This window comes from Leucopleurus acutus (assembly GCF_964270905.1).
Source record: "Leucopleurus acutus genome assembly, chromosome: 8".
Lineage (NCBI taxonomy): Eukaryota > Metazoa > Chordata > Mammalia > Artiodactyla > Delphinidae > Leucopleurus > Leucopleurus acutus.
In genome coordinates, this window is record NC_139151.1 from 12595055 (window position 1) to 12614324 (window position 19270).

The window sequence follows — 19270 nt, forward strand, 5'->3', positions numbered from 1 at the left end:
ACAGCCAGTCAGCTCCATGACACTTGGACAAAGGCGAGAGGCATTGGGTAGGTCCCTAGCCCAGGCCATAAAAGCGAGAGAGATAACGGGGCATTGGTTTGGTATCTTCATAGACGTTAGATGATGTGTTTACACTCTGTAAGGGAGGAGAGTGCAATCTCTGAAATCCTGGTGACCTTTGGAGCTAGATTCTTTTCTGTCCAGTTTAATACTGGCTTAGCTCTAAACATTTATTTGCTCTTCTGAACATGGAGGACTTTACAGAGTCCACAGAGGCAAAGATGCCCAGGCAGGCCATCTTCACAAATGACCTTTCATCAGAGCAAAAGCAGAGGTTTGATAAGTGTGACCACAGCGCAGGGGATGAGGGCAGAGGGTGTGGGCATTTCAGATCAGGTGAATATGGCCCTTCTGATTATTACACAAATCAAAGCCCTCAGGGGTGCCGAGACTCAGAGGTCACCTGGCCATGCTCTCAATGGAAGGAGGGGAAGAGACCTCCTAAAATTTTCATCCCAACCCATAACTTTCTGGAAGCGTTTTCCCCAGGGTCATCTCCTGTGCTTACACAGTACCCTGCACTCATATCTCTCATAATAGGTCTTACATTGTATCATCACTGTTTCTGTGCTGTCTTCTCTACCATGGTAGGGTCATGGGGGTCCAGAGCAAGCACCATCTTCACCAACCTAAGAGATTGGCTAAGCACATTTGGAAAGATGCAGTGGCTGGAAGGCTAAATGGATGGATGGGTAGATGGGTAGATGGGTAGATGGGTGGGTAGGTGAGTGGGTGAGTGGATGGGTAGATAAATGCACAGACAGATGCATAGATTGACTAATTCTAGTTGCTATAGCCTCCACTCCTAGAGGCAGAAATATGCCCAGAAATCCTGTTTTCTGAATACTTTTAGACATATAAGAAGCAGGAATCTATAAACCATGGTGTCCCTGTGAGAGTCCTGGGCTGTTTTGTACATCCGAAGGGGTTTTGACATTTCAGAGGAGGCTCTAAACTTTGGATGCCAATGTAAAGGAAACCCATGGAGGTTCACCTACAGCTTGTTCACACAGACTTAAGGCCGGCTTTGATTCTCCCTAAATTCCTGCATGTTTTGCTGCTGCTTGGAGGATTTTAGGAGAAGCTACCCTAAAGACTATGACACGTTTTTTCCTTTCTTTCTAATCATACTAGGAGGTACTGATTTTCTCTCGTACAGACTTGGTGATGCTTCAAGCTCACCCACTCCCATGGATCTACAAAGTGCAGATGGTAGAGCAGGAGTAAAGATGAGAAGGAAAATTTAAAGGGGGACATGGCAACAACAACGACAACGAAAATAATGTTAAACAGGAGGGCTCTCTTCTGTCCCTCTGGCTGCGGAATCATTCAAGAGCCTCGTCCACTGTGCAGTAGTTCCCAATGGGGAGCTGTGTTCATACCCCAGGCAAAGGCTTCAGAAACTGCGGTATGGCCAGTGCAGGGTTTCAGCTCCTGGAGCGATGAACGTGCATGCAAAAATTACCTTGATCTCCATTACCCAGAGGAGAGACTTCAAAGGGTAAAGCATCAGCCAGGAGTCCCCCCTACCATGGCTTAAAAGCCTGCCTGTCTATCTCAACGAAACAAACCCTGCTTTGCCTCAGAGAAGAGGAAATGCCTTTACCTCTGGAGGTGCAGCCATTGGCTGGGTCAATTTCCTTCCCATCAACTTTAAATGCCCAGCGACCTGGAACATTGACGTTTGTGGTCTCTTGGATATTCACAATATCAGGGGTTCTTGACCCCGGAAGGCTGAAGTAATTGGTGATGTTTCCACCATTAAATCCTGCCTAGAGCACAAAAGGAAGAGCAGACTTTTGAGCACACACATCATCCCCTAACCCCCGCCCCGACCTTGGTTTACTTGCCCACCATCTTGTTTTCAGCACACCTGAAATCAAGAGACCCCTTTTCCTGGAGTCTCTGGGGCCACCATTTCAGGTGATAATGGCCCGCTAGTTCATGCCACACCCGGATCCAGGTATCAAAGATGGGCAAGACTAGTCCCTCAGTCCACCTGCAGGACCAGACACGCTTCTCCAGTTCAAAGCAGGATTTCCCCCAGATGCTAAGAGCATAAGAAGAGAGTGCAGTGCTTCAGAAACACATAGGAGGATGAGCCAGAGAACCACCTACCTGGGCCATCACTCCCCCAAGACCCGTCAGGGGATCACCGCCGCTCGCCGTCCCAGTGGTCCAGTTGATTTCGTAATAATTGAAGAGCGTGAAGGTATAGGTGCCGTCAGACACCAGGACGGCCTGGAAGGTGTTCACCTGCAGGATGCGAATGGGTGGGTGGGCTCAGGACTCACATCCCCAGGAGCTCCTCTCCCCAGTAGCAGCTCCCTTTACCCTGCCCCCTCCCCACTCAAGCAGCTCAGAGCTGCTCCGACCCCAGCCTCTGTGCTCTGCCTTCTCTCCAAATATGTTCTCACCTCCAGGGGGAAAAGCAAGACATGTGGGGCTGTGCATCCAGAAAAGAAATTGCCTGAGAATAACCTAGAGGCTGACTCAGCATCCCTCTTACATCTCTGACTGGCACCAGATAGGAAAGTCAGCGGCCCGACTCAGCATGTGATAATACGTGGGCACCTATAGATGGCAGCATGAGAATAAACTATAGGAACTAGTCAAGCCAGGGAGAGGGCTGTGAGCACCTGTTCCCAGAGCAGGTGGGGTAGGGCGTGGGGGTGGGGAGGGAGAGGGCAGAGCACGCAAATGCCAGTCGGTGGGACTCCAGTGGTGGCATGGGCCCTGCTCTCTCGCTTCCTGGAACACACCGCTAATCTTGGTGAGATGTCTCCCCCTCTTTTAAATGCAGGTTGGAAAGTGATCCGTTGCGGAGCACAGGCTCCGGACGCGCAGGCTCAGCGGCCATGGCTCACGGGCCCAGACGCTCCGCGGCATGTGGGATCCTCCCGGACCGGGGCACGCACCCGCGTCCCCTGAATCGGCAGGCAGACTCTCAACCACTGCGAGACCAGGGAAGCCCCTGGAAATTGATTTTTAAAAAGCACTTGGTGGGGAGAAATTGCTCCTCTAATGGAGCATTTATGCATCACTTTATATCTGCAAAATTCTCCACCTCCATCTGTACCTCAACCAATGCTAAGACAGGCAATTTTTTGGCCCATTCCCATCATAGGAGCTAAGAAAACTGAGGGCTCAAGGGAAATGAATTGCTGGAAGTTCCACAATGACCCAGCAGCAGAAAACAGAATTGGAGCCAGAGCTCCCAGTCTGATCTCTTCGTGCACTGTCATTACACACGGTCTTAATTTTCAACTTTTTAGGACGGAGATGTTATATACATTCAGATCAGTCTTGCAAACAGTTTCCAGAAAAAAGCTGTAGCAAACTCTGTCCTTTACTATTTCCCTTTGCTAATCCCTACCCGCTGATGCATGTTTTCAGGAAATTCAAGTAAAAAACAGAGTTAAAAGGAGAGGCTGCTTCGACCTTTTCCATTCAAACCTAGCATTTTCCCAGCTGCCCGATACCATCCTGGTTAACATTCTGTCAGATGCAGAGGAAGACCCACATCCTTATCCTGTGTAATCAAACTGGGGTAGAGGATCTTGGAAGCCCCAAATCTCCCATCCTAGACAGTCCCAGGGAGGGAGAAAAGGTGCAAGTAAAGAAAAGCCCTTTTTGTACACGAGAACTTTCTCCTCAAGCTCCGTGCTTGCCACAGCTGATGGCGTTTATGATAGAGCCGCCCAGGTTTATGCCTCCATTCTCTGGCCCCGTTCAACAAAAGGGCAAAGTGGGACACAGAGAGGAGCGAGCAGTCACCTATGGCCGCTGTGGGGTCAGATTCAAGAGAAAGGCATAAAGTCAACGTCACACAAGGACCAAAGCTAAACCCTCCTTCAGACCAGGATGCTCCTTCCGGATGTGAATTCCTTCTCCTGAAATAAAGTTGGAAATATCTTTGGTCCAAGCAGGTCTTGAACGCAACCCATGTCTGATCCCAGAAGTCACCTTAAAACCAGCCAGCCATCCTAAGAACGCTCCAGAAGCTGGCTCGCCCTCATGCACCTTCTCCCTCACTCTCACCCCCCCACCACAGGTAACTCTTCAACACGGGTTGTAAGACTCCTCTGGATCTGTTCTTGTAAAACCATGTTTTTAATTCTTGAAAAGCCCTTTTATACTTCAGAGGACTTCTAACGCTACCTGGAGGGAGCAGCTGAGGAAAGAGTTCAGGATTCGGAGTTAGGAGACTGGGTTTGCACCCTGCTCTGCCGCATATGAGGTTCAAATCCCTTTTCTTGACACTTGGGCAAGTTACTTAACTTCTCTAGGCCTGTCCCCTCACCTTTAAAGTGGACGGCGAACTTCCTTGGGAACATTCTTGTGAGGGCTAAATGATTTGCAAAGATAGCCTATCACAGCCCTGGGTTCACAGTCAGCCTCAATAAATATTAGTTTTCCTTCCTTAAAGTAAACACATCCTCTTGACTTTCTACTGGGCTTCTGCTTCTAAAAGATCTCTCATGCCCAGTGTTTACTTGGCTTGTTGATACGTGTTCCTCTAAAGAAGGGGGGGCCTAGGATAGTGGGAGATGGAAGAGGGGCCGATTCCGAAGACAGGGCTGGAGGGACACTCCTGCAGCTCTGGAGGATTTTTATCATCTTTTTCTCCAAGGAGCTCAAAGCACTTAGATGTTACCTCATTCATCCTCATTGAAAGAGTCCTCGCCTAGTCCATAAATTTACACCCAAGTACAAACCAGGAAGTATCTGAATTATCTTGCCATTTTTACTGCCAATGGAAGTTTTTTTTGAAAAACTGGTGGTCAGCATTTGATGGGCATTTCTTCTCTTTATTTTTCTCCCTCTGATACTAAAATTTATCGATCGCTGGCATCCTGCATCCTAAAGCTGTAAGGTATGAGGCTCAGGACATAAAACATCACCCAAGGAGTCGTTAGCAATCCATAACATGACAGGGGGAAATTTTTGCTTCTTTAGAGGTTATTTCTAGCCAGTGCATCCACTGTTTAAACTTGTATCTTTCTGTTCTCCAGAACCTCTTAGTGATAAAGTGCTTTGCGATGCTCTGGTCAGAAGGTGCAGAGAGGCAGGGTGCTCACGGCAGGGCAGCTACGAAATGCAAGCCCAGCACTTTTCCAACTCTGCCTCTAACTCAGTAGTTTCTGTTTCACCCTGAAACAACTGACTCATCGCCAGGGAAATCGGAAAACAGATGGGATTGGAAATAATCCTAAGAAAGCGGAGGGAAGATGTCTGAGTATCTTTGCTTACTGGAAATTATACATTGAAGACGCATCTGCTGCTTCAAAAAAACTCCATTGCCAAAGTCATCCACACAAACGGCAGGCTTTCCTGAAAATTATGTTCTGTCCCTTTCTGTAGAAAGTTGATTATCTCTATAATAATGCCAGTGATAATCTTTCTTATCTGACTGTTATCTGATTGCCCATTTAGGATTTCTGAGCAGATGCTGAAACTTTATTCATGAAACACTTCAACTGCCCAATCCAATTACCATCAAATATGAATAATTCTAGCCCTGGTCACAATTTTAAAAAAGGTCATAACATAATAAAATGAGCCAGATCATTTGGCTCCAAACTGGCACCCTAGTTTCCTTTTCCTATCAGGTTTTGTGAAAAAAGAAGAAAAGGAAATTAGCTGATGGAGAGAGGCATTTGGGCCTCTGGTAAGGAAAAGGGACCTTTGGGTTCCTGGTGGGTCCCTAATCGTATGGGGTCTCAGTGTCTCAATCACTCTCCTGCAAAATAGGAATGCTACCTACTGCAAGAAACTTGTGGAGGGCTTCTTTTTAGACATTTGTAATGGTTCATGATAGAGATGACACATCTTCTGAAATATTACAGCTGACTGGACTGGTTAGGTGTGATAGCTCCCTCTGTTTCCTGGAAAGTGGGTGGCAAGACTCCTCAGTGTAACTCAAGGAAACTGACATTCTTCAGCTCTAACAATTAGACTCCTTCACAGTAGTGAAGATGGACAAGAATTAGATGTCAGAATACGAAGTGGAAAAGGGAAAATTTGAATGATTACAGGTGTGGTGCTGCTTCCTCCATAAAACGTTACTTCGTCCCAGGTCACAATGAAAACCCAAGTGGCAGAGAAGGTTGCCATGTCTTTGAAGTACTTCCTGATGTCCTTGGTGGCTCTTTTCAAGATGACAGGGTCCGTGGTCTCTCTGTAATAGATCTCGCCTCGAATCCCATTGTGTACATCTGCCCAAAATGGAGCAATGAAGGCCCTCCCATCCGTCAGGGGAAAAGATTCGGGCGTGAACTGGCTCACCAGCACGTTGAATGAAACAACTCCGTTGTTATTGACCTACAAAAATAAAAGAGGTTTTGCACAGTGGATCTGAGACCGTGACAATTTCAGAGTTATAAACCAAGACAGATGCTCGCCTAATCATATGAATGGAAATGACTTTTAAACTACTGAATCAGAACCCCCAAACAGCAGCTTCCATTGCTCAACTAGGAGGTTCATTTGCTTCCAGACAAACTCATTGGTTTCCTTTCACTTGCAATTTGTAGCCAGCTGCATTTCTTATTAATAATCAGCCTCATTTTCATGTTATCTATCCTGTCTTTATTTATACTTATCAAATGCTACTGGATTGTGTGTGTGTGTGTGTGTGTGTGTGTGTGTGTGTGTGTGTGTTTGTGTGTGTGTGTGTTGGGCTAGGCAGTGGCTTATGTGGGCAATAAAGAAGATCCAGAGTTACAGATGCAAAATAGACAGGAAAAAACCCAAAAAACATGGAAGCAGAAAGTTAAATGAAAAAACGGAGGAACTCTATATTAGACCTTGATTCCTATTACATGACAAAAGAGGAGTGTCAGTGAAAGGTAAATCAAATACTCCATCACCAAACTCAGATCTCAAGATGAACCATATCCCACCCTGGATGAGACATTTAAAGGATTTCTATTGATGTCAGAACCACTCGGTACTCAGAAAAAGATAAGGTTACAATCCACAGATGAGCCCAATTCCATTACAGCTCTTGTAGTTTGTTAGCTTCTTTGTATAGTCTCTGCACAAAATGGAGACATGAAAACTTTACACTGTGTATGTAAATGACTACCTTATGGTGATTTCTTCATGATTTGTAAATGGCTTAGTAAACTTATTAAATTACTAAACCTTACTGCAAATAACAAGCCGATATATATACTCATAAACAGGATCTGTAAACAATTTGCCTCTGCCTGTGTCTGCAGCTCAGTATGTTGGTACATGAAGCTGATTTAACCCAAAGGCTTGTATGGTTTCAACAGCAGGAGTGTCTGTGATGGGAACAGCAGGAGTGTCTGTGATGGGAATACTTGCAATTCCTCAATAGAGAAACATTCTATTGTTAGGTTCATATTTAATTAGTAATATTATGGACATTAACAGTGACTCAGATCCCAGAGTTAAGTTATCAGTACCTGGGCCAAGGGTATGTATGTCAACCTATTTTGGAAGCAAGGGTGTGCAGTTTGGAAAGGAAGCTGGAGATCCAGCTACAAGGATATTGAGAGTCTGCTGTCTGCAAGTATCAGTGAACAACCCAGAAGCCTGAACAAGACTGCATGGCTTAAAGTGCTGGAAACCCAAGGAAAAATTTGCCCTCAAATAAGCCTCCCCCAAATTAAGGACCCTCCTTCTGCAAAGGCAAGAATTATTCAGACTCCATGTCACTTAGTACAATGGAGGAGAAAGGGGAGCTTAACTAAATACACGTGTTCTAGAGGTCTAGGAGACCAAGGCTTCCAGAATGGAAGTCCTGTGCAGCCCTCTCACCTCCAAAATCAGGTCAACACATTCAGAAACTTACAATCAGCTGTTATAGACTAAGGAGGCTCTACAGTGAGTAGAGCATAAAAGGCATTTCAGGATGCCAGAGCAATGTGTCTTCTAGGGAACAGGGGTGTAATTAAAACACACAGACTAGCAGAGGAAGTTAGTGATGACCCAGATTTGTTTTGATTATATTCTATAGTTAAGAGCAGTGGTTCTCAAACTTCTGTGGGCATCAGAATTCCCTGGAGGGCTTGTTCAGACAGACAGCTGGGCCCCCTCCCAGATTCAGTAGGTCTGGGGTGGGTCCTGAGAAGTGACATTTCTAGCAAGTGCCTAGGTGATGCTGCAAGTTCAAGGACCACAGGTTACATAATGGAAGAGGGAACTCTTTTCTAGTGGGAGTCAGCCTTGAGCTATCAATCAAAAGTTGGGGAAGATAGAGGTCCCAGATGCAGAGGAGGCCAGAGATGGAGGTGCCTGGAGTTTTATTTCTTCTTCCAGGGCAGAGCGCAGAATAGAATAGGATGTAATATAATCTACATTTGCTTCACTCAATTCTTTTAAGGCCGAAAATCAAGACAGATTCAGTTGCTCTGAATCTTCTTGTCAATGTGCTATAGTCTCACTAGCAGCAATTCCAATGATCAAAAAATAAAAAATAACCTGAGAACACAGGTGCCCAGGAGAGCTCTGACAGCAAATGATACCATTTCTTCATGCAGCTTTGACAATGAGACCCTATGGCGTATCTCAGGCCCAGTGAGGTTGGCCAATTCTGCAAACAACCTTCATATAATAGTTGAGTACCCCTCTACTCTGCTTTGACTCTGCTCCATATTGGTAGGAAGCCTCAGAAGAGCAGATGCCTAAAGTCTTCACACCCCCAGAAGGGAAAGAAAATTGCTGTTGTTCCTATTATGGTTCATTGTATCTTTTTATCTTGTCTAGTGGCAGAAATAATGTTCCTGGCATTGGGGCCTCTGCTTCGCTTGGGTGTTTCATCACCCACAAAAGCAATCCATTGCTCTGTATACTCCTCCGCTGTGAACATTAGCCATGACATATACCTTTGACTTTCTTAATCATAAAACCTATCAGCTCATGAAATCTCAGAACTCGTCACCTGGGCTGCCAACAAATCCTCCATTCCCAGAGCCCTGGAAGAAGGTATTTAAAATACTTTTCCTTAATGACCAGCAAGGTGGGAGAGCCCTAGAGCAACAGCTGGGCTGCTTGTCACTTACATAGATGGTGCGGTAAGGAACGCCAAAGAAGTAGATGGGGATGGCCAGCTTAATCTCAGATGAGCTTCCGTCGTCTACTTTAGGGGTTTTGGTGTCATTCTGCCAAAATGGATACATGAGCTCCCTGGGCTGAACTGTCAAGAGACAGGGCGGTTAGGTGGATGGCCGATCCCCCTTCGGTTCGGCAAGCTGCTTTCCTCCCACCCACTAAAGCCAGCTTCTTTCAGTAAGTCTTACAAACGACGTGTAAGTCAGACAGCCTTTTCATTTATCCTCAACCTCGGCTGGACACGGTGCATTATGTTCTGCCTCTGGAAAGGGGAGCGTGGAAGTGATGGCATTTCTCCTTAAGAGAAATCACTTCCCGCTTCATCTCTATGTTTCCATACATTTCGGAGACAGCAGTGGTTAACACTGGCTGGAAGGTTGTGAAATCAGCCCTGCCTGGGGCTCTCAGAGCACTGAGAGGTGCCTCTAGGTCTGGTGTGGTTTAGCCCGCTGAATCCTTGATCAGAAGGCAACGTACAGAGAACGTGGCCAGTGGCTATGAGACTCCCTTCTAGCTCAAGAATTCTACTATCAAGTCTTTTCCTGAAAGGAGTCCCTTTCGTCCAGATGCACAATAGGAGAAGATACCAGATCACAGAGGAAATAAACAATAGTTGGATCTGGGACAAGAGTGGGAAGAGAGGGTTTGTAGTAACTGGCCTGTGAATGACCTTGATTGAGCACCCGCCCCATGAGAAGTCTCTCTGCCCAGCTCCTGTTTACAAAGACAGACATGGGATCCTCTGGGGCAAAGGAGGTTGGGCCTTAGAGCAGTCTTTGGGAGGAGGCTTGGGGCGCTTACTCATCATCCTGGTCAAAGGTGAGAGTCATCACACAGACACACACGGCTCCCCTCCTGTAACCATGTCACCACCTCTCTTGGCAAGCTGGCTTGTTTCTCAGAAGTTTCTCATCCAAACTCTTGCAAGGGGTGGCCCAGCTCAGAGAGAGAAATTAGACAGTTTCCCCAGGGTCTGCATTACTGATGATCAGGTCCAATGGCATTTATGAAATAATCTATATCTGGGGTGTAATGTTTCTTTGCCTCTGTCCTTTCTTTTCTTGGATGAAAACAGAGCAATAGAACATCATCTGTTCTTCCGTTTTCTTAACTCACGTGTGGCAAATGCATTCGGGGCTTCTGCTGACAGTTCGTGAGGCACCTGCTTGCAGATGTTGATGCCCCATCCCCAGGTCGGGGGCCCCTCCTTGGGAAAATCCCTGCTGTGTGCTGATGGAGCCGATAGTCTGGCGAGAAACCACCAAGGGCTGCCCTGCTCTTTTGGGAGCCTTTAAGTGAGCAGAGAGCGGCTCATGTTAAGAGAGTGGCCGAGTGACCAGAGAGCAGCTCAGTAGTGCCTGGCCGAGTGCCAGCTTCTCTCCTCGTGGAGCAGGGAATGAGGGGAGGTCTGCCTGGGGGAAGAGCTACTCTGTTTCCAAGGGCTAACTAACATCAAGAGGGAAATGGGGAAGATGAGCCTGGTCATTGGTGTATAAGCATCGTTCCCCACCCTTCAGAAGTCTCTGTGAAGCCAACCAAAGGAAATCTTTGGGAGGTGCTGTAGTTAGTTTTATCACAGGGGCACTCAGCCCACGTGCTTTATTTAATGTCACCATCAGTAGACAAAAAAGGTTTCTCTAACAGTCATAATTACATAGAAGTAACAAATTCCAAATTCCCAGAAGGAAGCAATTTAAAAAAAAATCTCTTTATAATCCCTATCATAGAATTATAGACAGGTACTTATTAAATCTGAAGGGTAATGAACATTCTCAAATTAATAATAATAAATCAAATCGTGTCATGGATTTATCCTTCATGGGGACCTTTTTAGAAGTGATGTCCAAGTGTGAACAAGGTCTCAAATTCACGCTGAATTGTAATCATTTGAATAGAAAGATTAATTGGTATTCGGGGCAGTGTTGGCCAATCTGCCTAGGACAGGAGAAATCCATGCCCCTCCTGAGGAGACAGAAAACTATGGTCAGAGAGATTGTCCCTAACTTCTCTCTCTGCTCCAAAGGTGACACAGATTTGCAAGATTCATCCCTTCAGGAATGATCCTAACTAGCTCATGTTTTTGAACTGGAAAGGATGGACAATCAACATTTTTCAATTTTAAGAAGAATACAAATAGTCAAGATATCTAATATTGTAAGTACTTATCAAATAGTTGTTGAATAAAAAAAATATGACTAATAAAAGGGAGTAGGTTTAAACTACAGTAATTCCTACCTTAGAAGTCATTACTATTATAAAAATATAGCTTGTTAACAGCATAGCCTATCAATAGAATCAGAGTGAACAGCAGATAGAATCTCCTCACCCATGCTGATTGTAGGCCAGGAATTTTACAATAAACTTTGTGTTCCCAGAACGTTGTTTTTTTTTTTTTTCCTCCAAATAAGACACACTTTCTTAGAGCAGGAGTACGAGGTTAGAGGCAGTTGGAGTCATTATTGTGGGGTTTCACACTATAGCCTGCCTGCTACAACTGCTTAAGTTTATCCAATCCTAGAAAAATGTTAGGGCTCCACATGCCTCATAGATCTGTTCACTCACACTTGTAATCATGTGTCCGCTGAACTAAGCAAACAAAACAAAGAAGATGCTCTAGAGTTTTAGCCATAAAAGTTTCAAATCGATATAGACTTTCCCACCTTTCTTGCCTAAAATTCAAAAACTGTAGAAAGAAATGCATGTGATCTCCTACCTACCCGGGGCAATGCTACATAGAGAAAAAGGAGGAATCACGGAGGGGAAAAATTTTCTTATTTCACTTGCAGTTTTAGATTTTTGGCCATTGTAAGTGGCCACTGATACTCAAGTCACGGACATTAATGCCATTGGAACTCCCTCATTTTGGCTTAAACAAGTGTATTTTTTAAAGTCTGTGCCACCAGTTAAATGCCTTCATTGGAATCAATCATCAGGTATGGGATGCACACACACCTACCCTGTGTACTTTTAATGAAAATAATTTGCATATCTTAAAGACTTATTCCATTGACAAGGGGCAACTTGGTATATACAAATTGTGTTCGAAGTGAAATAAGAAAAAGTAGGAATGTAAATGAACATCATTCAGAGTTAATGTATTTTGCCCTTGACGGAAGAATTTAATTTACATTTTTCTTGTTGTAACTGTAGACACATGTACACCTGCCCTGATAATTACAGTTCCAACAAAAGCGTCTCTTTATAAATTCAAGAGCATGCTAATCACGAGCTTTATGGAATTTTGTAGTACTCACCTTGGTGCCGTACAAGTGCGAAGATGAAAGAGACCCAAATTCTAAGTAATGATGAATAATTCATCCTGGAATTTTAAAAAGAAAAAGAAAAAAAAAATCCCCAGCTTGCCAGAGTAAATAGAACACCAGGTGTGTTTGGTGGCAAGTCCCAAGACACATCACAACCATCATAGAACATTCACATAACAACATCAACAGTTCTGAGTCAGGATGAAATGCCCTGGATGCTGGCGGGCCCTCCTATGTTCAACACCTCATGAACAAATTAGATTCCCCCGTGAGAAGCAGTTTGGAAGTGTAATGAGATCATTCAAATGGTCAGGAAATTATAAAGAATCAATGAGCACGGCAATGAGTCAAGGAAAGGCATCTACTCTCCAGCTACTAAAGCCCTGAAAAACAGGACCCCACTCTAAAGATGCCTGTTGTGTCTCTAGAACAGACATCCATCCTCTGTGAGACCAGGCTCTCCTAATTTTCACAGCAGCTTTCAATCAGGATCCCATAAAAGTCAGTTAAAACACAATGTGGTCCTACAGGTAGGAGGATTTAGAGTCTGCCATCACCTTCTGTAAACTATAGAGCCAGTCCATCACTCTGAAGTACAGACCAGAGTCACAGGCTGTAGAAGACTGTCCACTGACTTTCCATATGTGAAATGAATAATAGACATGTAATAAAAAAAGAACCATGCCAGGGGTGGCTCCTTGGAATTACAATAAAAATAGAATCCGGTATACAAGCAAGTAATTAGTCGCAGCAAATTAATTAGGGAAAGAACATCACAAAAGTGAACTTGCTTTCATTTTAGTTACAATCCGTTGGACCGGTGGCTTTACCCCTTCGACGATCTGTGCCGCTCTGTAGAGCTGAGAGGCAAGCTCCAAATCGTACGTACTCCTGTGTCAGCACCCAGTGCATGGGTAGACACTGAAGTTTGCTTCCGATAGCATTCTTAAAACTAAAAACCCTTCTCTAATTATTGGAAGCTATCACAATTCTTCAGCCAGATTTCCATGGAAAATCAGTGAATCTCCTCTGTGAGTTTTACTGTAAATCTTCAGTTGTCAGGCACACACATTGAAATCTTAAGCACATAATAAATATTAGTCAGTTTTGCTGAAAATGGGAGGAAGCCTTTAGCAGAGATCAGACACAGCTTTTAGCAGAAGGAGATGTCAGGCAGGTTTAAGACTGGAGTCCTTAGGGAAACAGTTCAGAGAGCAGGAAGGAGGATTCATTTAAATATTTGTATTTATGAAAAATGTCACTAACCTGTTCTGCAGAGACTGGAGGAATGGAGTCGGAAATATTAAGCCAAATCTTGGTAAACCAGGAAAAATTAGGTAAAACAAGAATTCATGTCAGTTCTCCCCCACTTGCTGCCAATTATTTCTGATTCCTGAAATGATGTCTGAATCCCCTACTCTCAAAACCAAAAATTCAGTTAGTCCTGTGCTAGAGTCACGTAAGTGTTGAGTTGCAATCAAGTTTTTCTTCTATTGATTAAGGAAAAGTAAATCTAAAGATCAGTTTCAGGATTGCGTAGAGAGGTTCTTTTCCTGAAAAACTAGACCTTTTTCTCCCCCCTTAAAAAAAAAAAAAAAAAAAGAGAGTAGATTCAGATGGAAATGTCAGTTACTTGGAGCTGAAACCTTGGTCCTTTCTGATCGGAATCACTTTGCACTGAAAAACACAGAAGAAAACCCCCCTTCTACCTTTGTACCCAAAAAAAGGCAAGTGTATAATGTTACGGAATTAGCATCCACCAGCATGGGATTCAAACACCAAACAAAGCTGCTGCCTGCAATATTTAAAGTTGGTTTTCTACCAAAGTCTTTTTTTGTTTCTCTGCTTTTGAACGGCTGCCACAAATAGGCTCTACCCTGTTTTTTCACAGGTGTGCGTGAAGTATTGAAAGAAACTGTCTCAAACTTTTCTAGGTTTTATTCCTGCCCTTTTCCCTCTGATACACCGCAGGGCAGCGGGTTAGGCCGGGGGACAGGTAACCAACGTGAGGCAGGATCTTTCACAAGGGAAAAACCAAGGGCTCTGGAAACCTCCACAGATACCCAGCGAGGGTCCTTGGAGGGAGTGGGGACAGATAGACCCCCCCTGACGAAAAGCTGCAGTAGGTATTTAAAAGGCATCGTGAACGAGGTAAAAAGGTGTCCGGTTCGATGCAGAATGAGAAACATTGGCTAAGGCAGAAACTAAGTTTACTATCCAAAATATTTAAAGTGAGACTTGTTAAAAAAAGGAAATCATTTGAAGGTAGCAGGAGAAAACTCTCTGTAAATCAATGGGAATTTAAAAATTGCTTCAAAGTTCTCTCTGACCAGACATTTAAATGCCAACTGTATCAAAAGACATAATTCCAGTTTTGAACAAATTGTCCTAAAATGGACAAGAGGTTTGGGAAACTAGTCTTTCAGTCTAAATTATTCAATATTTTTTCCCATAATCCCGTGGTGATTCAGTAGGTTTTACGAATTCTCCACATTTACTTTCAGAGGTCAAATGACTATTTTCCTCCCCAAGGCACATATTTATGTAACAGAAAATCTGATTTTTTGGGTGCCTGTCCAAAATAAAATTAAACTCAAATCCAAGACTCACCTCAAAGAGCATTCTCCTTGCCCAGCCTTTATTAAGGTTTCAGTCCAGTAGTCAACCTAAATGTAGTGAAGCAAAAGAGTTGGTTCTATTTTAAAAACTGCTCGTGTCATAGTAATTGCTTTGGTCTTCCTTCATGCGCTCGTAGGTATTTGTGTCTCAGCCTTTTGACCCATATTAAATGTTTCATCCTTCTTGGGGCAGGACTGCTCCTGGGATAAATGCCACCTGGGCTAACCAGATACACAAGATGGTGGCATAAATGGATCAGAATGACTGAGAAGCTGGGTGCAAGCGAGTGCCAGGTGCCTGAGGACAGACGGAGCTGGCTTATCGCTGGTTGGGCTGGGGAGTCAGTTAGTGAGCATGTATTCCGGGTGTACACTCAGTGGTCACAGAGGGAAAAATGACAAAAATCTCTTTTTATGCCATGTCGGCAGGAGGGTTTATTCTGTTTGAAGGGGTGAAGTGAGCCAAGATTTGACAAGATTTAGACCAAAGGTGGTGTGGGCGTGGCTTGGAGCTAGTAACCCAAGACAATTTGTGTTTTACAAAGATGGCATAGATGGAAGCTGCTTTTTAGGCAGGAGGAAAGGCAGTTCAAACGAAACACAAAACAAAAAAATATTCCTAAAAATGAGTAGAATAAGCCTTATATGCTGATTGTTTTTGTTTTGTTTTGTTTTCTTAAGTTTCTTACACCTTCTGTGAAAGAAATAGTCAGATCTGAGCTAGTTTGAAATGATGCAGTGAGAAGTGTGGACGGCCACGAGCCTCCAGCTGTGGGCTCCTTCAGGCTCAGCCTCACTGCTGGAGCCAAGGGCAACCCCATCCGTGACTGGGCGAGGTGCTGGGACAATTGCCTCAGCACTTTCCACCCAATGCAGGACTCCCCTAATGGGCAATTTTTGCTCTGGAGAACCTACCTGAGGTGACAAAGGCTATATCAAGGGCTCAACTGAAGCAGCTCTACTATGCCCAAATCAGGGTCTAATTGGGAAAAACTTGGACTTGTGTATATAATTTTATGCATTGGGATTTTATATATGTATGTGTGTGTGTGTGTGTGTGTATACATATATATATAAATATATATAATGTATATACATTGGGGTTGAAATGTCCAGATTACTGTGGCAGATGGCAGAAGAAGGGATTAAAATTCTCAGAGACACGGACACGCATGTATATCATGTGACTCCAGAAGACCCAACAGATGATCATGTCCCACGGAAAGGCCCAGAGGACAGACACATCACCCACCAAAGGCAGCAGGAATATGCTGGTGAGAGACGCACAAGCATCACAAACAAGCTCGGTGGGGCTCCCCTCAGCAGGTCAGGGCTGATGGCAGGAGTGGTGGTCAAAGAACTTGACTGTCCAATCGCAGTGGGGATGATGGGCACCTGAAACAACAGAGACCAGGTAGCAGCACTCTACTGCCTGAAGCCAAGGGGGTCGAATCTTCATAATAACCAAGCAGGTCAGAGTTGTAGCCAAGGGGCCCTGATCCATAGAGAGTTATGGAGATGATTAATAGAGCATGGCATCCAAGGGGCAAAGTAGATGCGCAGCCAACAAGGGTATTGCTTACTATATATAATAAAAAAGAGCAAGAATGGTTGAGCAAGAGGCCAAAGACCGTTGCCCCAATGAAAGGTCTTGATCCTTTGCTCAGTTTGTGGATCTGAGTCAGTTTTTCAAATCTGGAATCCATAGACTAAAAAGGTAACCAGGTCACCAAAGGGAAGAATCCTGCAACATCATGACAAGTGTGTACAGTAGTGATTCTCTCAGTCCTTCCCCCAAAGGACCTATGGTCATTTACTTGATTGACTGTAGACTGGGGGAGGGGAATGCCTAGATACCTTGTGGACTGTTGGACAAGGGGTTTGAGTTAACATTGATACCCAAAGACCCCGTTAGAGTGAAAACAGAGAGGCCAAGGAAACAAAAGGAGACCTGGCCAAGTCCCAGCAGGCCCACAGGGGCTGCCGACCTACCTGGATGTCAGTTCCCGAGTCCCTACATATAATTGGGTTTAATATACTTGACACATTTGGTCCTTGGTCTGTGTGGCAGAAGCTATCATAGCAAGGAAGGAAACTGATCCTTCTACTCCAGCCAAGGTAGTAAATACAAAAGAGTCTTGCATCCTGGGGTTGGGGGAAGATGGTGAAGATTAGTGTCACTCTTAGAGAGCAGGGGTGGTGGGATTTATCATATCTCCATTTAATTGGGCAAGGTGGATCCTGAAGAATAACTGTGGGCTACTGCAAGCTCAACCAAGTAGCAGCTCCACTCTGCATCTGCTGTACTAACATATCTTTGCTGGAGATACTGCGTTAGTACAGATGGCTTCAGATACATGGCTTCAGATACATGGCATGTGGCCGTTAATTGGGCAAATGCATTTTTTTCCCTATCTGATTCAGGCGTGAGGATCAGAAAAAATAGTTCATCTTCAAATGGAACAGACAGCAATATACATTTATAGTTTTGCTGAGATTGGATGGAATGTCTCCTATAGAACATCACCTTGATTCACAACGTTGACAACATTTATTGGCACAATGAGGAAGAAGTGCTCCGAAGGTGGGAGTTACATTCTTCAGAGATTCAAGGCTAGTACTTCAGTAACACTTTTAGGAATCTAGTGGTCAGAGACACGCTGGGATCTCCCCTCCAAAGCAAAAAGCAAATGTCTGTATCTTGCAACCTCTCTACAAAGAAATTCTCCCCTCTTCGTAGCTTTCTTTGGGTTCTAAAGGCCACATATTCTGTACCTACAAAAACTGCTCCAGCCCACATACCAGGTGACATAGAATTCAGCCAGCTTTGACTTGGGTTGAGAGCATGAAAGAGCTTTGTAGCAGCTCCAGACTGTAACGCAAGCAACCCTGCCACTTGGGTCATATGTTCAGTAGGTGCTTTGTTGTCGGAGATGTTAGGGGCAGAAAAAGATGAAATGTGATGTTTATTGCAAACCCCAGTGGGAAAACCATAACTCAGGTCCCTGGAGTTCTGGAGCAAAGTCGTGACATCCACAGCAAAAAATAACACACCTCCTGAAAATCAGCTCCTGGCATGAGAATGTACCCTATGATGGAACATTTGACCAAGATACAAGTGACCACGTGCCAAGAAATTCCCCTCATGAGCTGGGCCCTGTTGGACCCCCCAACACATAAAGTCAGGGGGTCCCAGCAGTAATCTACCCTAAGATGGAAATGGCATAGCTGCATATCTTGAACTGGCAATGAGCAAGCTGCTGAACTAGGTAGCCCAGAATCCGTGTCACCTTTCAGAGTTATACTGGTTACCCCGCCCCGCAACCCAGACAACACATATGGCCCTATGTGAAGTGAGAGGTGGGCGGTGCATATGACAAGCTGAGGGAGGATGAAAAAGTCTAAGCTTGGTGTGTGTCTGCAAGCCCAGAGCATATGGTGGCTCCACTACAGCCTCATGCAAGGGTGGCCTTGAAAGACAATGATAGAGGAATATTTTCCCAGTGGGTGGACTGGGAAATTATATCTTGCCCCCAAGTACTCTGTGTCAAAGTGTCTGATGTTAGAACATGTACAAATTCATAGGCGGTGCTGAATCACATATCCAGTTGGACGAGGGCCTGGAAATAAAAAAGTGGCAAGGAGGCCTGGAGTAGAGACATGTGGATAGACAGATGGGAATGGACATGAAGTGTGAAGATCTTTGTGTCCTATGTTAACACCCAAAAGAAAGCATCCACTACAGAAGAGGGACTAAACAACTAAGTAGACAAAATGACTTGGGCAGCTGACCTGAAGCAGCCTTTGTCAGTGTTGGTATGATGGGCACGTATATGAAGTGGCCACAGCAGCAAGGATGGAGGTTATGCAGGAGCCCAATAGCATGAACTCCTATTTAGCAAGGCTGAGTTAGCTATCCTGGCCTCTGAATGTTCACCCTGCCAATAACAGAGACAAAAGCTAAGCCCTCAGTCTGTCACTGTTCCTCGGGGAGACCAACTGGCCACTTGGTGGCAAAATGACTACACTGGACCACTTTCATCCTGGAAGGGCCAATGGTTCCTTTTCCTAGGAATAGACCTGGGCTCTGCCTATGTGTATGCTTTTCCTGCCCACAGGGCCTTAGTCAGCACCACTAGTGAGAGGCTTGCAGAATGCCTGATCCACAGGCATAGAATTCCATGCAAAATAGCATCCAACCAGGGAGGCCACTTTACAAAAAAGGGGATGTGAGTGTGGGCCCAA

The 19270-nt window shown here is 44.7% G+C and overlaps 1 protein-coding gene across 3 annotated transcripts in view; it reads right to left on the bottom strand.

The window, feature by feature from the left end:
• Window positions 1-16389, bottom strand: part of LOC309965666 (alpha-tectorin) — a gene marked incomplete at its 3' end in the record, with an annotated part of 73877 nt that extends 57488 nt beyond the window's left edge. For 2 of the 3 annotated variants that reach the window (XM_082845302.1, XM_082845304.1), the window contains exons 1-5: window positions 12399-12938; window positions 9096-9229; window positions 6097-6384; window positions 2179-2316; window positions 1667-1832 (exon numbers count right to left, since the gene is read on the bottom strand). In XM_082845302.1, coding sequence (XP_082701428.1) covers window positions 1667-1832; window positions 2179-2316; window positions 6097-6384; window positions 9096-9229; window positions 12399-12462 — 790 coding nt within the window. In that variant the 5' untranslated portion in view covers window positions 12463-12938. Of the gene's footprint in view, window positions 1-1666; window positions 1833-2178; window positions 2317-6096; window positions 6385-9095; window positions 9230-12398; window positions 12939-15017; window positions 15074-16277 lie in introns of those variants that run through there. The other variant, XM_082845303.1, reaches the window with a different exon arrangement.
• Window positions 16390-19270: the final 2881 nt, after the last annotated feature.